At 42.5% G+C, this 14967-nt stretch overlaps 1 protein-coding gene across 5 annotated transcripts in view; it reads left to right on the top strand.

Annotated features, from left to right (window-relative positions):
- Nucleotides 1-599: 599 nt before the first annotated feature.
- GNB1L (G protein subunit beta 1 like) overlaps nucleotides 600-14967 on the top strand; it is a 51646-nt gene continuing 37278 nt past the window's right edge. The window contains exons 1-2 of one of the 5 annotated variants that reach the window (XM_018916552.3): nucleotides 1388-1495; nucleotides 8002-8130. In XM_018916552.3, the coding sequence (XP_018772097.1) occupies nucleotides 8128-8130 (3 nt within the window). In that variant the 5' untranslated portion in view covers nucleotides 1388-1495; nucleotides 8002-8127. Of the gene's footprint in view, nucleotides 1496-8001; nucleotides 8131-14343; nucleotides 14457-14967 lie in introns of those variants that run through there. The other 4 variants (XM_018916553.3, XM_050980770.1, XM_018916554.3 and 1 more) reach the window with 4 other exon arrangements.

Genomic DNA, 14967 nt, shown 5'->3' with positions numbered 1-14967 from the left:
TGCTCTAAATCTCTTAATTCAAATCATTTCAGCAAAACGTATCAGGAAATATGGGGCTGTACTTGTGCATTATACAATACAGAATGCATTTATCTGTGCTCGGGACATTCCTCCTAATGAGAGGCATAACCTCCTCAGTGTACTGTGTTCTCATAACCACCAAATGCCTTTTAAAGCCCTTTAGAGCAAGGATTTAGGAATCCGTGTTCCTACTGATGAGAAATTTGATATGGGTAGAAAAGCAAGCTCCAGATTTACCTTCCCAAATTCACAAGAAGTCTCCATGCCTTTGTCTGCATCAATAGAAGCAGAACATCATAGAACAGCACTCATGTAACAGCACTAGATTTAATTTAGCTTTGAAAGACTCTGGCTCCATGGGCACAAATGGTAGGAAAACTGAAAAGCATGTTTTATGAGGTACCAAGCTTTCTAGCTGGAACTAGAGGACAGCTTCCTGAAAAACTACATAAATGACACAGCTTTTAACTCCTAGACAGGTGACACAAGCAAATGATGGTTTATTTGCTTTCCTTGAGCAAGTCTTGGTGTGGCTGGAGAGTAACAGGGGCATGTAAAGGGGGATGAGTACATCTCTGTTCACACTGCTGTCATTGCACACGTCTGCACTGCACTCCCCAACGTCCTGCTGGGGATGCATGGGTACAGTAGCAGGGTACAATTCCAATCCCACAGCAGTTTTGTTCCAACAATACACACAGGGGTATTTAACTGTTGCCCTATTCAGTTCAGTTGTGACACCTAACCAGTAACTTCCATTGGGAACCATTTCAGGAGGCAACTTTTTTTCTCTAAGGAAGCTCTCCTGCAGGACCTGGAAAACTTTGTATGGCTGTGTTGAACTGAAATAACAGGGTCTTTATCCCGCAACAAATCCAAGTTCACAGTGGCTCCTAGAGGAGACAAATGACTTCAGGAATGCGCTAACCCCAAGCACGGCAGAGCACCTGATAAATGGATGCTGTGCAAGCAGAGAGCCCAGTGCGCACCCACTGATCCGCCTTCCCAACCAGCTGTGGGGAATCGTCCTAGTCACACACGGACTGGTGGCAGCGACAGCCCGGCACCACCGCCCGGCCCAGCCTCTGCCGGCTGCTTCAGAGCCCGTGGCGGGCTCCCGGGGAAGGCCGGGTTCTTCTGGTTACGGAGCGTGAGGAAGCGGACAGGCGCCAAGACCCTCGCAGGACCCTCGGAGCGGGGCTGCTCCGCGGGGGCTGCGCTGCCTGCCGGTGCCGCCGCCGGTGCTGCGGGCTGCCGCGAGCTGGAGGCCCTGACGGAGCCCCCCGAGCAGATCCGCGCCCGGTCCCTGCTCGCCGAAACCAGCGGCCACCGGGACCGACAGCGCGTGCGCGCCTTCCGCTGGCCCGTGACGTCACGCGCGGGGCTCGGCATTCCTCCGTATCCGCCTGGTTCCCGCGGGGATCGCCGAATAATCGCTACTACGCACCCGCCCCGCCGGGCGGAAGAGTTCTCGGTGAGCGGGGAAAGGGAGGACGGGGGAACCCCGCGCTCGGCCGCGGGGGTGCGGCGGGGTCGGATCAGGCTAGGAAGGCTCCGTTGTCACCGGCGCGGCACCGCCTTACGGGCCGGAGGAGGCGACGGTGCTGTGCGCATGCGTAGGGCGTCGCCAGGACAACGATGCGCTGTAGGCTCGGCCGCCGCGTGCGGGACGCGCGACGGAGGCAACGTCACCTGCCGCTCGCGGCGCGCGGCACCTGAGGGCCCTTCAGAGCCACTCACGGCCCCGCACGGCCCCTCAGAGCCACTCACGGCCCCTCAGAGGCACTTATGACCCCGCACGGCCCCTCAGAGCCACTCACGGCCCCTCAGAGGCACTTATGACCCCGCACGGCCCCTCAGAGCTACTTATGGCCCCTCACAGCCCCTCAGAGCCACTCTCGGCTCCAGATCCCCTCATGGCCCCAAAGCCCCTCACGGCCCCTCAGAGCCCCGCACGGCCTCTCAGAGCTCTGCACGGAGCCTCAGAGTCCCGCATGGCCCCGCATACCCACTCATGGCCTCACGGAGCCGCTCACGGCCCCTCAGAGCCTTGCACGGCCCTGCAGAGCACCACACAGCTCCATTCCAGCAGGGGTGGGAAGAAGCTCAAGCCAGCACAGTGAGGGAGGTGTCGCATCTGTAGCTGACGTGAGGCATCTGCTCGAAAAAAGTGATATTTCATTACGGTCTGCATCTCCTTGATGCTCTGCAGCAGTTTGCTTGGACAGTCCGTGCAGGAGCTCCTCTGGCAGCGGTCATAACAGTGTGTGTGCCTTGAGTTCAGGATACACCCCATCAGACATCAGTATTAGCGGTAATAGAGCTCACAGTTCTAGTCTACTGAATTTTACAACTCCCCATAATAATCCCAGTACTTTTATGACCAACAGAAATAGATATTTTTTAGGTATTTAAGCGACACTACACTGCTTGAGCAGACAGAGGTAAGGCAGGAGCAGCATTGGCTGAGTACTGAATGCGAATCTGTCGAAGGGAAGGCACAGCCTCAGGTGGGTCTCTCCTCACCATTTGCAAAAGAATCGTGGCAGTCCTCAGGAACACCTAAAATTGCTTTAGTACCTTTCAGTTGGAAGCATTTACAACAAAAAATATATTATTGTCAAGTGCAGTATGGTAATATGAAAAACAATGTTGTATTTATCAACTGGTCGGACTTCAGGCTCTGATGGGCCGGGTCTGGGCTCGGAGCTGGCTCTGCCGGCTCGCTCGCTGTCGCCCTCTGGCGGCAGCGCGAGCCCGCGGCGGGGCAGCGCCCGTCACCGGCGCGGGCAGCGCGGCCGCGTTGTGCCGAGCGCGTCCTGACCTCCGGCACTGACCTCCGGCATGGGCGTTCTTTTGCTGTGTTTTTCTCCTCAGTAGTGCTGGTTGTTTAAAATAGCGAAACTGCCTGGTACAACTCCTTTAAATGCCAGTTTAGAGTAGGAAACAATCCCGGTTCCAGATTCAGCACCTTCATTTTGTAATGAAAAAGGTAAAAAGCAAGCATGGTATGTGCTCTGGAAAGGACAGACCACACGGGATGGAAATATGTGTGTAACTTTTTCCTCTGGGAATTGTTTTGAGGAGCATTTTGCCACACTTTTTAGCACAGTCTCTTTCATCCTTTTGAAGCTCCTTCCAGTAACCCCCAAGTTTAGCAGCATTTCTGTGAAGCTTTTAGAAAGGGCTCCGTGACTGGGAAATGTCATAAAAAATGTGTCCCTAAGTGACAGGAAGTGCAAGGAATCCTTAAAATTTTTATTTGTAACTAAGTTGCTAGATTTTTTAAAAGCTACTGGAGCAACTTCTTGTTTTTTAATGAATCCTAATAATGTTTCCATCGATTTACAGGTAAACTAGTTTTTTCTTGTTTTAAAAATACCCTGCGATCAGCAAGTCTAACTCTGTTTATTCTGGCTTGGGTGTGTGATTATCAGTTATTAAGACTCTGCAGATGGAAATTATGTTGGTGCATGCACTGGAATAGATGCCTGTTTCTAAAATCAGATAGATTTTCTGATTTTGGTTAATTGGTGTAGAGACTTATTTTTAAGCACTGGAATTACAATGTTGGAATTGTAAGGTATTTGGGGAGCAGAGCTGTTGACTAAGTATGTTTATGCCTTTTCTGAGCATTTTAGAATACTGTGAGTTTCTTTTTGCAAAGAACTGCTGAATTACTGACCCATGTATGTTATTACATTCTAAAGAGACACATTTTTTGGCTCTCTACCACAAAGTACATCAGGCTGTATTATGCATTGTGTTTGTATAGGTCTTATTTTTAATTTGAGTACTATTTCTCTACAAGCTCAGCCATAACAATGTACTGTTTCATTGGATCAGTAGTAACTGTAAACCAGTCATTGCTAATTAGCTAAGATGGGAAAATTAACCCTGAAGATTCTGATTTTTTAAAATTATATTCTATGAAGCACTGTCTTCATTGGGAAAAAATAGCTACTATAACAGCTCTTCTGTAATAAATTGTCTTGTTGCAGCTGGATTATAGATGCATGCTAGTGCTATTTCTGGCTTTATGAAGACAAACTTGATTAAAAAAAGGGTTGAACTTTGCTTTTTGGACATCCTTTTCAAGTTGTAGTGCTGACACTTCTGTACAAACCTGGATTCTCAACACAGTACTACATGTTTGTTGTGTTTGTATGTTTTTATAAAGGAAAAAGGTAAGTCTAGTGGCAATAATAGTGTTTTCCTCCCCAGAATATCTGTGTGAATGCCTCTGTGCTCTCTTTGTAAGAATGCAGTTTGACTGCACTAAAATATACTTGGTAGTACAAAAGAAGGATTTCAAATTAGGTTGAAAACTCTTCAGCTACTGGAGTTTTAGTTTCCAAATTACTGTTCTCTGTGGAGCAGTGTAAATGATCACAAAACAATGAGAATGAAACAAATCTTCAATAAAAACCTGCACAATTTTTTGCCCAAGCAAGCCAGCTTCCTTTTGAGCACTGTGCTGACACAGTTGTATCATTAAAAGTGCACTTTTTTTTTTATTTTCATAAGCAATAAAATAATTTCACAACTGTAATGAATGCACTTCCTTTGGTACATTTTAATTATATGCAGCTAATGCTCGTCATTTCAAAAATTGTCTCACTGGCATTTATGACTTGGTGTAAACGCTCATAGATCATGGGATTATTTGAAAGAACTGAAACTTTGAGAGATGTCAGGTTTGCTGTGTTGAGGAAAGTGACTCATTAACCAAGAGGTGCTGGTTAGCAATGGGAGACTGTAGAACACATTTGATTCAGAAGCGTTTAAAATAGGAATCAGTCTCTTCTGCATCTCAAAAGTGAAAGTTCCAGAGGAAGTCACCTTTTCTGTAAATGGATTTACCAGCACAGGTCTTTAGAACCGTAACATGATACTGTGAGCAAATTAAGAGTTTTAGGAGAAAAAAAATCTTTTAGTCAGCAAATCTTCTTTCTCATGATTTATTTTTAAAGGTCATAAGGTGACCATTACAGTAAAAAAATAGTTGTTTGTACAGGATAACCTTCCCAGATGAGATGCAACCCTGTCCTAAACCTCTGGGTCTGCAGCCTGAGTTTCCCAGAGCCACTGGGTGATAGTTGAGTGTCAGGTAAAGCGGAGCAAGAACTATTTGAAAAATAAACTAATGTTTCAGACTAATGAAACAGACTAATGTTTAGCTTTTCTTTTTGTTTTAGTTATTCCATAGTTTTTCAGTAGATGCTAAATTTCTTTGATTTAGGGGAGGGAAGGATTTTGCTTTAAAACACCAGATAGAAATCTTAGGACAGACTTTTCACACTCAGACAGCTGGAGCAGCTGTAGATTCCCCACTGAAATGAAAATGCAACAATTCAAGATTTAGAAAGGCAAAAAGTGTGACCAGAGCATTAAATAGAAGGGCCATATGATACCAAAATTAAGCTCTGTGTTTATTATAAAGAAAATCCTTGTTTTAGAAGGGAAAAAAATGAACTTGTTCCACCACTTTCTTTTTTCCTCAGGAGAAAACACAGAATATATCCTAGGTAATAAATCTGTTTTATGGCTCACATGAGAAAGGGTGGAGAAACTCCCATTATTTTCTTCCCAGAAATTGAAATACACATGAGCTAACATGGGAGACACTGGGATTTTCATCCAACAAATGCACAGCTGGCTTCTGCTTTCATTATTTTTCTAAGCCTAATAATTTTTCATTTGATTAGCTGGTGGCTGACAAAACTATCACTTGCACAGTGTTTTGTATATTTAGTAGAGTAGGTGTGATGCGAAAAAGACACTGTAATGTGTGCCCAGAAGCATAGCACGATGTGTTCAGTTGATGAGAAATTTCTGCTTGCCTCTTCTTAAAATGCAATGACATTTGAGTTTGAATATCCAGAAAGGAGCTTCTTGACCTCTAGAAAAAGGAGAATTATGTACGATTTGAGGATTATTTTTTCTTAATTCACGTTGTAGAATTGTATGATGCTGTACACATAGAAATAAATTGTTAGGAGTCACTTGGCAGTCCACAGTGCCAGTTTTGCTGTGAGAAAGTAGTTAGACTATTTAGGAGAAGAACTGTCCTAATCAGTGTTAGGAGGTGGGTAAAATAGAGCTGCCAACAAAATTTGCCAAGGACTTTAAGTGTACACAGTGTGAGCTGTGGAGAGACCCATGGACACACTTAATGTGAAAAAAACAACAGCAGCCAACCACATACCCACCCAGACAATGAGATAAATTGAGCACAGACAAAAAAGGTGGGAGAATAGGACCCATCTAGGAATGAGGTTCCTCAGAGCCATGTCTGAGCAGATTTCTGTAAAGCCATGGATTCTCACTTTGAAATCAGGAGGGAGAATGGCATATCAGAACTCCTTCATGTGCCTTCTGCAGAATAAAGACATGTTCAAGAATCCAGTATCCTGTTTTGCATTGACCATTAATGCCAGGGACAAAGCAGGCTGTTTTTTCCTGTGTTGACTCTCCTGGTGTTTGAAGTGCTAATCTTTGTTGCTGTCTGTGTGTTCTGGGCAAAGCAATTATAACACCTTCCCTAAATAAGCAGCAGGGGAAGAAGACTGCAGTTTTATCCCAGACTGGTAGGTCTGTGTTGTTCTGTGTTGTTCTTGTTATTTTCAAAAATTCCAAAACAATTTGATGTGTTCTGGGGGCTGGAGAGAATGTGGGCTATCTGCTTCCACTTGAATATTGTGTGAGGTCATCTCTGGTTTTCATTTGTAGTCATTTACAAGTGATAGATACACAAAACCATGTAAGAAATTTCTAAGTGAAATTAGTTTGAAGCTACAGGTTCAGGTAGAGGTTTGCAGACCCAAACCTCTATCTTTAATGTTCTTTCACACTGGCTGCTGGAGAAGGAATGGTTTTGTAAGGACTAGTAGAATCATTGGATTGTGTATCTGCATTTTGACCTAGCTCCATTACACTCACTAAATAATTATTGACAAGTTCAAGCTCTGTAACTAGAAGGTTGTGACTTTGCTAAATGCCATGAGTCAATATATGTTCATGGACAAGGGAAATTACCCTAATGGAAAAATACAAGACTACCGTATTCAATACTGCGATCATTGTGGGAGCTCTCTTTTGGTTGTACCTGTTAGAGGCTTTATGCTGCTAGGGATCAGAATACTGTGGTGTATGGGACTGTTTCTTGGGGCATGGAAGTGCCATGAGCCTGTATGGATGGCTGTTCCAACTGAGTGTTGCCCAGTGCAGAGAGCCAGGAAGCAGTCTCTCCAAAGGACGTAAAATCAGCGTGGCCATCTTCACTGTCCACCTCCTTATTTCTCCGTCTGCCTTGTTTGAATTTGCATCTCTGTCCTGCCAGTGTTTAACTATTTGTTCTAATAAATCTGCTTTTCTGTAATGAGCCTGTTTCACCTTCTGAAGCTGTACTTGGAATTCTTGCCTCTGTGTGCCACACTGGTTCTGAGCTGGGTGAACCACGTTCCTGTGGTGACTATAGAACTTTTTTAATTTAAATTTTTTTCTAGTAGTGTGCTTAGGCCTCCCTGCTTTCACTTCAACAATTGAGGGTGTTGGTTGCTTCCTCATGTTTGTGTAAGAAAAGCTTTTTATAGTCCATTTTTCCAGTTGGCGTATGTACTTCCTCCACTGGAGTGTATCACATCATTCTTCCCACTCCCTCCCAGCCTCTGAAGCTAATGGAAGACCTTCAGGGTTGTTTTATTTGCAATAAAAATGGAACTGTGGGGCTGGGAATGGTCATTATTCTTGCTTTAAAATGTGTTCTTCAACAAGTTTTGTTTTGTTCTTGGTAAATGAGAAGGCGGTAAGGAAGCAAGGAATAATCAGCTGTATTTAGTTTATAGGACATTTAGTTTGAACTGGAAATCTCTAACTCAATTTTTGTTTTAGCTGAAAATCTATCAAGAAAAGCAAAAGTTTGTCAGAAACATGAATGGAAGTAGGCTGCATTCCTTTTTTTTTTTTTTTTTTTGACAGAAGAATTCTTAGTGTAATAACAAATATCAAGAATTTTTGAGTATCATCCATCCCAACTTCTGCAAGGTAACAGCTGGAGTGAAGGCAGCCCAGAAGCTCCACATCTGTCTGTTATTTTGCCCTGTAATGGTGAGTCTGGCACACTGACAGCACTTGAGCCTTGCAAATTTGGTGATGTGCTGGAGGTCTTTCCTTGGTTACACCAAAAAGAAAGGAAGGTAGCATGGCCACTTTCATATCACTGTCAGAGTCCTGTCCCTGGTCAGGACAGTGAGCACTGCATCCTGCTTGAGGATAGTACAGCACCTGGTTTGCCACAGCCTCATTCCTGCTTGCTGGTTGTTTTTATCACAAATTATCCAGGAGTGTTACTTAGCCCCAAAACAGAATTAATAATATTTAATGTGGAAGCCTTTTTTCTGCTGTCTATGACAGATAGATTATTGAGAATATCTACTGGGAATGCCCTTAATTTCTAGTGATTTGAATGCTATTTCTCAAGAAACATTATGTTTTGGAACTATATTTTAAATTTTATATATTTTTTAATATAATCTTCCAAGGTTTTCCAACACTAATGAACACAGCTTAGGTCCTTCAGTGGAGGGGCATGTGCAGACATTGCCCATGTGGATTGAACTGCCTCACTGCTTCAGATCTTCACTATTTTTAGCCTCTCTATATGCCTTTGTTTTTTCTGAGTGTCTAGTTCTAAGGTGATATGGTAACTAACCCAGGGGCAGGAATTCACTCTTTTCCCATATACTAGCTCTACTGTAAGCTTGTGCAAAAAAAAAATGGATCTGAGAATCCTTGCAGCTTAAATGTTACTATGGGATGTCTAATGTCCTAACAGGTAATTTTTTAGCTATTTTTGTATTCTGCGATTTGTCTATGAAAATGATGTTTTAAAGGTATTTGCTTATTTTATTGCTCCACTGCTAAATAATTGAAATCAGCACTTAGTATTTAATTATAGTGATTTTTTAATCATAAATATTGTATAGTGCCTCATGGTGTAATTGGGCATTTTTATAATAAGACCCTATTTTTTAAAGCAAGGGAGAAATCTCTGAAATTCATGCCTTCATGCTTGTGCCCATTAAATGTGGTTATCATTATCTAGTGACGACATATGTTCTTTCTAACTAGGATTCTCTTCTCTTTCATGCTGATGCTATCTCCATGCTAGATTATTTCTGTTCCTAGTAGCACCCCGGGGCAGCAGTGAGAAGTAAATGTGTCCCATATGGCTGCTTTAGACAGCAGTTTGGGTGTGGGGAGATGGGAGAGGAGAGGCACTGGGGTGAAGAGACAGTGGGGTCTGTGTGCCCTCACTATCCCAGAAGCAGGGCAAGCAGAGGGGAGCAGGGCTGTCTGTGCTGTCAGGCTGGTTGGCAGTAACGTGGGAGCGCTGCGGTGGGACAGGGTGCAGTTATTTGTTGTGCCATGCAGGAGGAAGGAGCCAGGGAGGAACTGCGACTGAGTCACCGGTTCTTCCTGGAGCGCCTCCTGGGGTGGTGCTGCTACAGGCAGCCCAGTGCAAGACTGAGCCTGAAGGCTCCAGCAAGCTGATTGCAAATATTTTGCAGAAGTCTTATTTTCTGGTAATTACTTTAACATGATTCAGTGTTTTCTCTTTTGTCTGATCTTGTTAATGAGCCTTCTTGCCTGATCCTTCGCCTGCTGTCGTGGGAGCAGGGCAAGTGTTCCCACACCACATGTTCCATTCCTGCCATCTTTGGCCTCTCAGGTTCAGTGGCTGGGAGTAGGTGCTATTCAGTACAACTGACCAGTGATATGCCCTTTTGGAACAAAGGCTGATCCTGGACCTGTTCCTATGAAGCCTTTGAAACTACTAAGTTGTTTCAGATAGTGGGGTTAGAGCAATTTGTAGAATTGGGGTCCAGGTACTGTTTGCCAGTTCATGTTTCTAGTGATTTGTGAAATTAGAGCTCCTGTGGAAACCTGGAACCTTGCTTCTGAGGCAAATGTTGTGTATGAACTGAGTCAGTCTTCAACGGATATATGAAGAATGGCTAGGATTTAGGTTCCAGTGGGTCACCAAGAGTGTTTATTAGAGACTAATAATAACAGTGAACAGACTCATTCCATTCCCAGTTCTCTAAGGCTTTAGAAATCCAGCAGAACCAGCAAAATACCTACAGCCCAGCCACTGAAACCCAGCCAAGTTTTGTAAAAATTACAATGGTAACTTCAAATAAATATAAATTGTCCTTTTTAAATGTACATTTATTTAAAAACAGTTATTTTGCCAAACCGTAAATGTACCCAATAACTAAACCAAGAAATAACCAAGGTTAAGAAACCTAAGGTTATAAGGTTTAGGAAAAACCTTTCTGATATATTTAGTTTAACCATGTGATTTACATTTAATTCTAGTTAGACTAACTAATACATACATATCTTTATAGCAGACTTCTCATAAGCAACTGACTGGTTTGTGTTATCACATTTGTTCAATGAGGTTGGAGGGAGAGAGGTATAGAGTATTACTCACTTGCATAATCTTTTGCAACTAGTAGAAAAAATATGTCTCACAATATAGCTACAAGAAATACATGGGTGCTCATAATTCATATTATCCCATAAAATTTAGAAGAGCATTCAGAGACTGCAAATGAAGGTAATTTATGTGTAAAACCTCATCCATGAAGAATTTATTGCCATAGTAGGTATAATATACTTTGGCACAGACTTCTTCCGTGAAACTAGTACTTGCAGATTTGAGAAAGGAACATACCAGAGACCTTGCAGGTTAAACTGTAGTCTGGTTTTATACAAAACACATTATAATGAAGACTTTTCTGAGAGAGCTGAAGTCAGTTGGTAAGTTAATATGCCATGGCCGTTGACAATGTGTTTGAACATCTTCACTGTGTGAGCAATCTCTTTAAAATCAATGTTAGTTTAGTGGTGCTACCTTTGCGTAAATAGTGATGTTTGTAAATATTTTGAACCTTAGAGGGAACTGAGGAAACTGCAGAAGGGCTTTCCTACAAAACATTTTAATTTGCAGTATCTAAAAATGAGTATATGCTTTGCAGAGGTTGCTTGCTAACCATGACATGAAGCCCAGACCTCATTCTTCTTGTGAGGACTGCACTGGGACACTGGGCCTCATCTTTCTCTCTGCTCTTGAGCAGAACTGCCAGTTAAAGGCCCTGGGATCCATTCATCTCATTGCCAGTTTGACTTGGGCATGTGGTGGCTGAAGTGAGGCCAAGGCAAGGTTGTGGTTATGTTGCAGTGCTGTTGTGCACAGTCTCAGGGAGATGTCAGCACTGTTCTCCTCAGTGCTTGGGTGGCTCATGCAGCTGGAACAAAGATATATTTCCTTTTGTTCCTGCTGCTGGATTCTGATTTCTGGTTTTTTTTGAGATTACATTGTGCACATATGCTTTTATAGTTGCTGCCTCTCTTTGACCCAAACACTTCCATGGAAGTTAATGACATTAAATGAAAATCAATGCAACCCATTGCCACTCCAAGATTTCTGCTTAATACAAAGTAAATTTAGAATAGGGGAGGATTTGTTATACCACAGAATATGCCATTTAAATCGATGTAGCTGGAAATGGAGAGAAGCAGCTCCTAGCATGATGTATAAGAGGGATTTTGGCCCACATCAGCAAGGGAAGCTACAGGGCATATAGCTATAAAAATGGACCAGAGTTCTCAAGCATTTTTGTAGAGTAGATAGGACCTTTAAAATTCTTCCCTGAAAGGTACACAGTGGTGTTGGGCAGCAGTCTGCTAGGCTTGGGTTGTCAAAGAATGTTATCAATTCTTCTGGGATTTTAACTGTTAATTCCAGGAAGTCTAGGTGTTTCAGGAAGTGCTATTCAAATATTATGCTATTTCTTCCGGATGTAGCTCCTTGGACAGTACACTTACACTTAGCCTTTTCTCTGTTGGCTTGCTCTGCAGGAGAAATCCCAAACTATTGAGAACAAAGATAACTTCCCGTGCCAGGTGTATTAGCTGGAATTATCTCTGTTGTACAAAGTAATAACTTTTCTCTTGAAAGTGACATGGGATTTTTGACATTAGTCAAGATTTATCTCATCAAGGATGTCACTGTGCTACTAAGAAAAGCTCATTGGACTCATATCAGAAGTACTGTGTTCAGTTCTCTGCTTTTCCAGATGGATTTAGTGAAGTTACAGATGGTGCAGAAAATGGCAACTGAAACAATGTGGGGAACTGGAACTGTCATATGAGGAGACATTGAAAAGTCTGGTATTCTTCAGTTTAGAGAAAGACAGATATTTATCGTTGAGATTTACAAAACCATGAAAGTGATGAAAAAGCCAGATGTGAAACTGCTGCCCTCCAGATCCTGCAATGTGAGAACTAGAGGGCACTCAGTGAAGGTAGGAGATCAGGTTTAAAACAAAGAAAAGAAGATAGTCCTTCATTTTTTGGAACTCCAGATAGTGAAATTTTTTGCCACAGTAGGTAGCAACTTCATGGACAGTGAAGTTGTGTGCCCTGTAACATCATTGTGCATGGGGGGGGGGGGTGCGTGGGGGGCAGGAGGAATGGACCCCCAAAGCATCCAGGTTTCTGTCTTTTCCCTAAGCAGTATCTCTAAATAGCATGGCACTGGTGGAAGTCAGGTACTAGGCCAGATGGGGCCAGTCATCTGACCTTGCAGGGCATTTTTTTCTGCCATAAAGTACCACACTATGTTCTGCTTTGAAAGGATTTTATTGTTAGTGCGTTGAATTCTCATAAGGATAATCCAGAAAAAAATGGTAGCATGTTAATACTCCATTGTTGATACCTGAAATATTAATGTGTTTTTAAGTCTGATCCATTGATAGTCAAATGCCTGCCTGTTACTGTGCATGTCACTAACATGGCATTTGTTTGGAAAATGTACAACTTGGAAAGTGAATTTTAAGTTTGTGTGTTTATTTTTCTTGGCACTGAGTTTTGGTTATCTCAGAAGGGAAAAGCTATCCAGGTGCAGTGAAGCTGTGTGGTGCCATGAGTGCTCTGGCAGGAAGGTATGCAGGACAAGTATGCAGGGAGCTGGATCTGAGTGGTTTCTTCATGCTCCAGTACTATGTGCTACTGAGCTGTCTTTGTGCTAGTTCCAGGTAGGGTGAACTGAACCAAGGGATCAACAGGGACTTAGGGCCAACCACATCCACAGATCGGGGTCCCAGAATTTGGGTCATGGTCCCTATTCCAGGCACTGGGCTTTAATGACACTCAGAGCTGGGATGGCATCCCTGCAGTTTGGAGCATCCTCCCCAAGCATCCAGTTCCGTGCCTGCCCAACTCTCCCATAGGCTTCAGGCTACTGCTTGCATAGCAGCTCACTCTTTTATTACATCTATAGCATTTGGAGGAGACCTGCAAAGCAAGTGCAGAAATCACTATTTAACTTTAAATAGGACACAGAAAAGTTCCTTAATATGTGTTTGGGTGGAGGTTTTTTATAAAAGATATATGTAAAAAGTCTTCTGTATGCTTTGCTTTTTTTTTTTTTTCCTGGTAACGTTAAGGATATTAACAAAAACATTCTTTGCTTTAATCAGACAATGTGGGCTTTGTTCATGTGGAGACTTTGGAATATTATGTGTAGCTCCTGTACTGCGGGAACAAGCTTTTAGCAGGAATACTTAGATGAGCCATAAACTGAGTGCAGCTCAGGTCGACTCGTGTCGGTGGAAACTGGTGGTACTCTGCCGTTGATGAGAAATCCACCATAAACAAATCCTCACTCCTGGTCTCAGGTGTCTAACTGGGAAACACATTTGGCTCTTAATCAAAAGAAATGGAGTGTTAGGTTCTTAGGAATATCTTTTCTCTTGTTTCAATGAAGTAAATGTTAATGCAAATAAAGAGCTTAAAGCAGTCTGACTAAAGCCTCAGCTAATTGAGCTTTGGTTCTGTGAGAATTTGGATGTCATCATCCTTTTGTTTTCCACTTCTCTGGGGAAGTACTTCAGCTATATGGCAAAAATAAACAAAAGAAACCTTTTAAATCTTCACACTTAAATACATTTATGAATATTTTTAGTAACTGTTTACTCCTTGCAAATTTATCTTGGTCTGAAAAAAAGTTTCAGATGTATTGTTTTCCTAACAAAGATTTGACCTTCATCTTTATACATGGTTTCACTATTCTTCCTATCAGCGTTTAGTTCAAAGGAGCACTTCGAAGCACGCAGGCAAAAACCAGTTCCATTGTGTAAAATAGAAATGTGTGTTTTATATCACAGGAGTTTAGAGAACAATGCAAAGGTCAATTGTGTTGCTTGCTCTCCTGTCACATGATGTGGGTGTGTATATGAATGCATCCCTGGAATTCCACTGTGGGATCTGCATCTTTGAAGCTGATGCTAAAATTACTGCGGAGGCTCTTCCAAAGGCGGATACTGATAGAAGATTCAATGAAATCGAAGGTCGCCAGTCTGGTAGGCGTTGAAAGATACCTGGCTATGATACTATTTCTGATTTAATAATGCGAATGGGAGGCTAGCCCTTTGTAATAATTAGGACTAATTACTGAAGAGGTGTTGACAGATGGGCTAAGAGGAAACAAACTGCCTTTATCCAGTGGCTTAGAGTCAGATTACTAGTCTTGTGTTATCTGTTTCTCAGAAAGTAGAAGCTTCAATCATTCACTAAGTCTTCAAAGGGAAAAGGGATCCTAACAATATACAGGATTTGGGATGAAGCTATGAAATAAGTCTTTGACTCAAAATGGCTAAATTAATCTCCTTTCCGTAAATTATCATACTTTTAAAGTTTGAGTTACAGATCGAGAATCTGATTGTAGCACTGAAAAATATGCAAAATCAGTATTGATGACTGTCCTGTCGCTGCTTCTGCTCATGGATTAGTCTAGATTGGTTCCTTGCTGTTAATTTTATTAATATGAATTCTTTGATTCCTTCTTATGCCATGCTTGTTGTCCAGCTGAAA

The sequence above is a fragment of the Serinus canaria genome, chromosome 15, assembly GCF_022539315.1.
Source record: "Serinus canaria isolate serCan28SL12 chromosome 15, serCan2020, whole genome shotgun sequence".
Lineage (NCBI taxonomy): Eukaryota > Metazoa > Chordata > Aves > Passeriformes > Fringillidae > Serinus > Serinus canaria.
The sequence above is the reverse complement of the archived record's forward strand: the minus strand, read 5'-3'. Positions and strand labels throughout refer to the sequence as shown.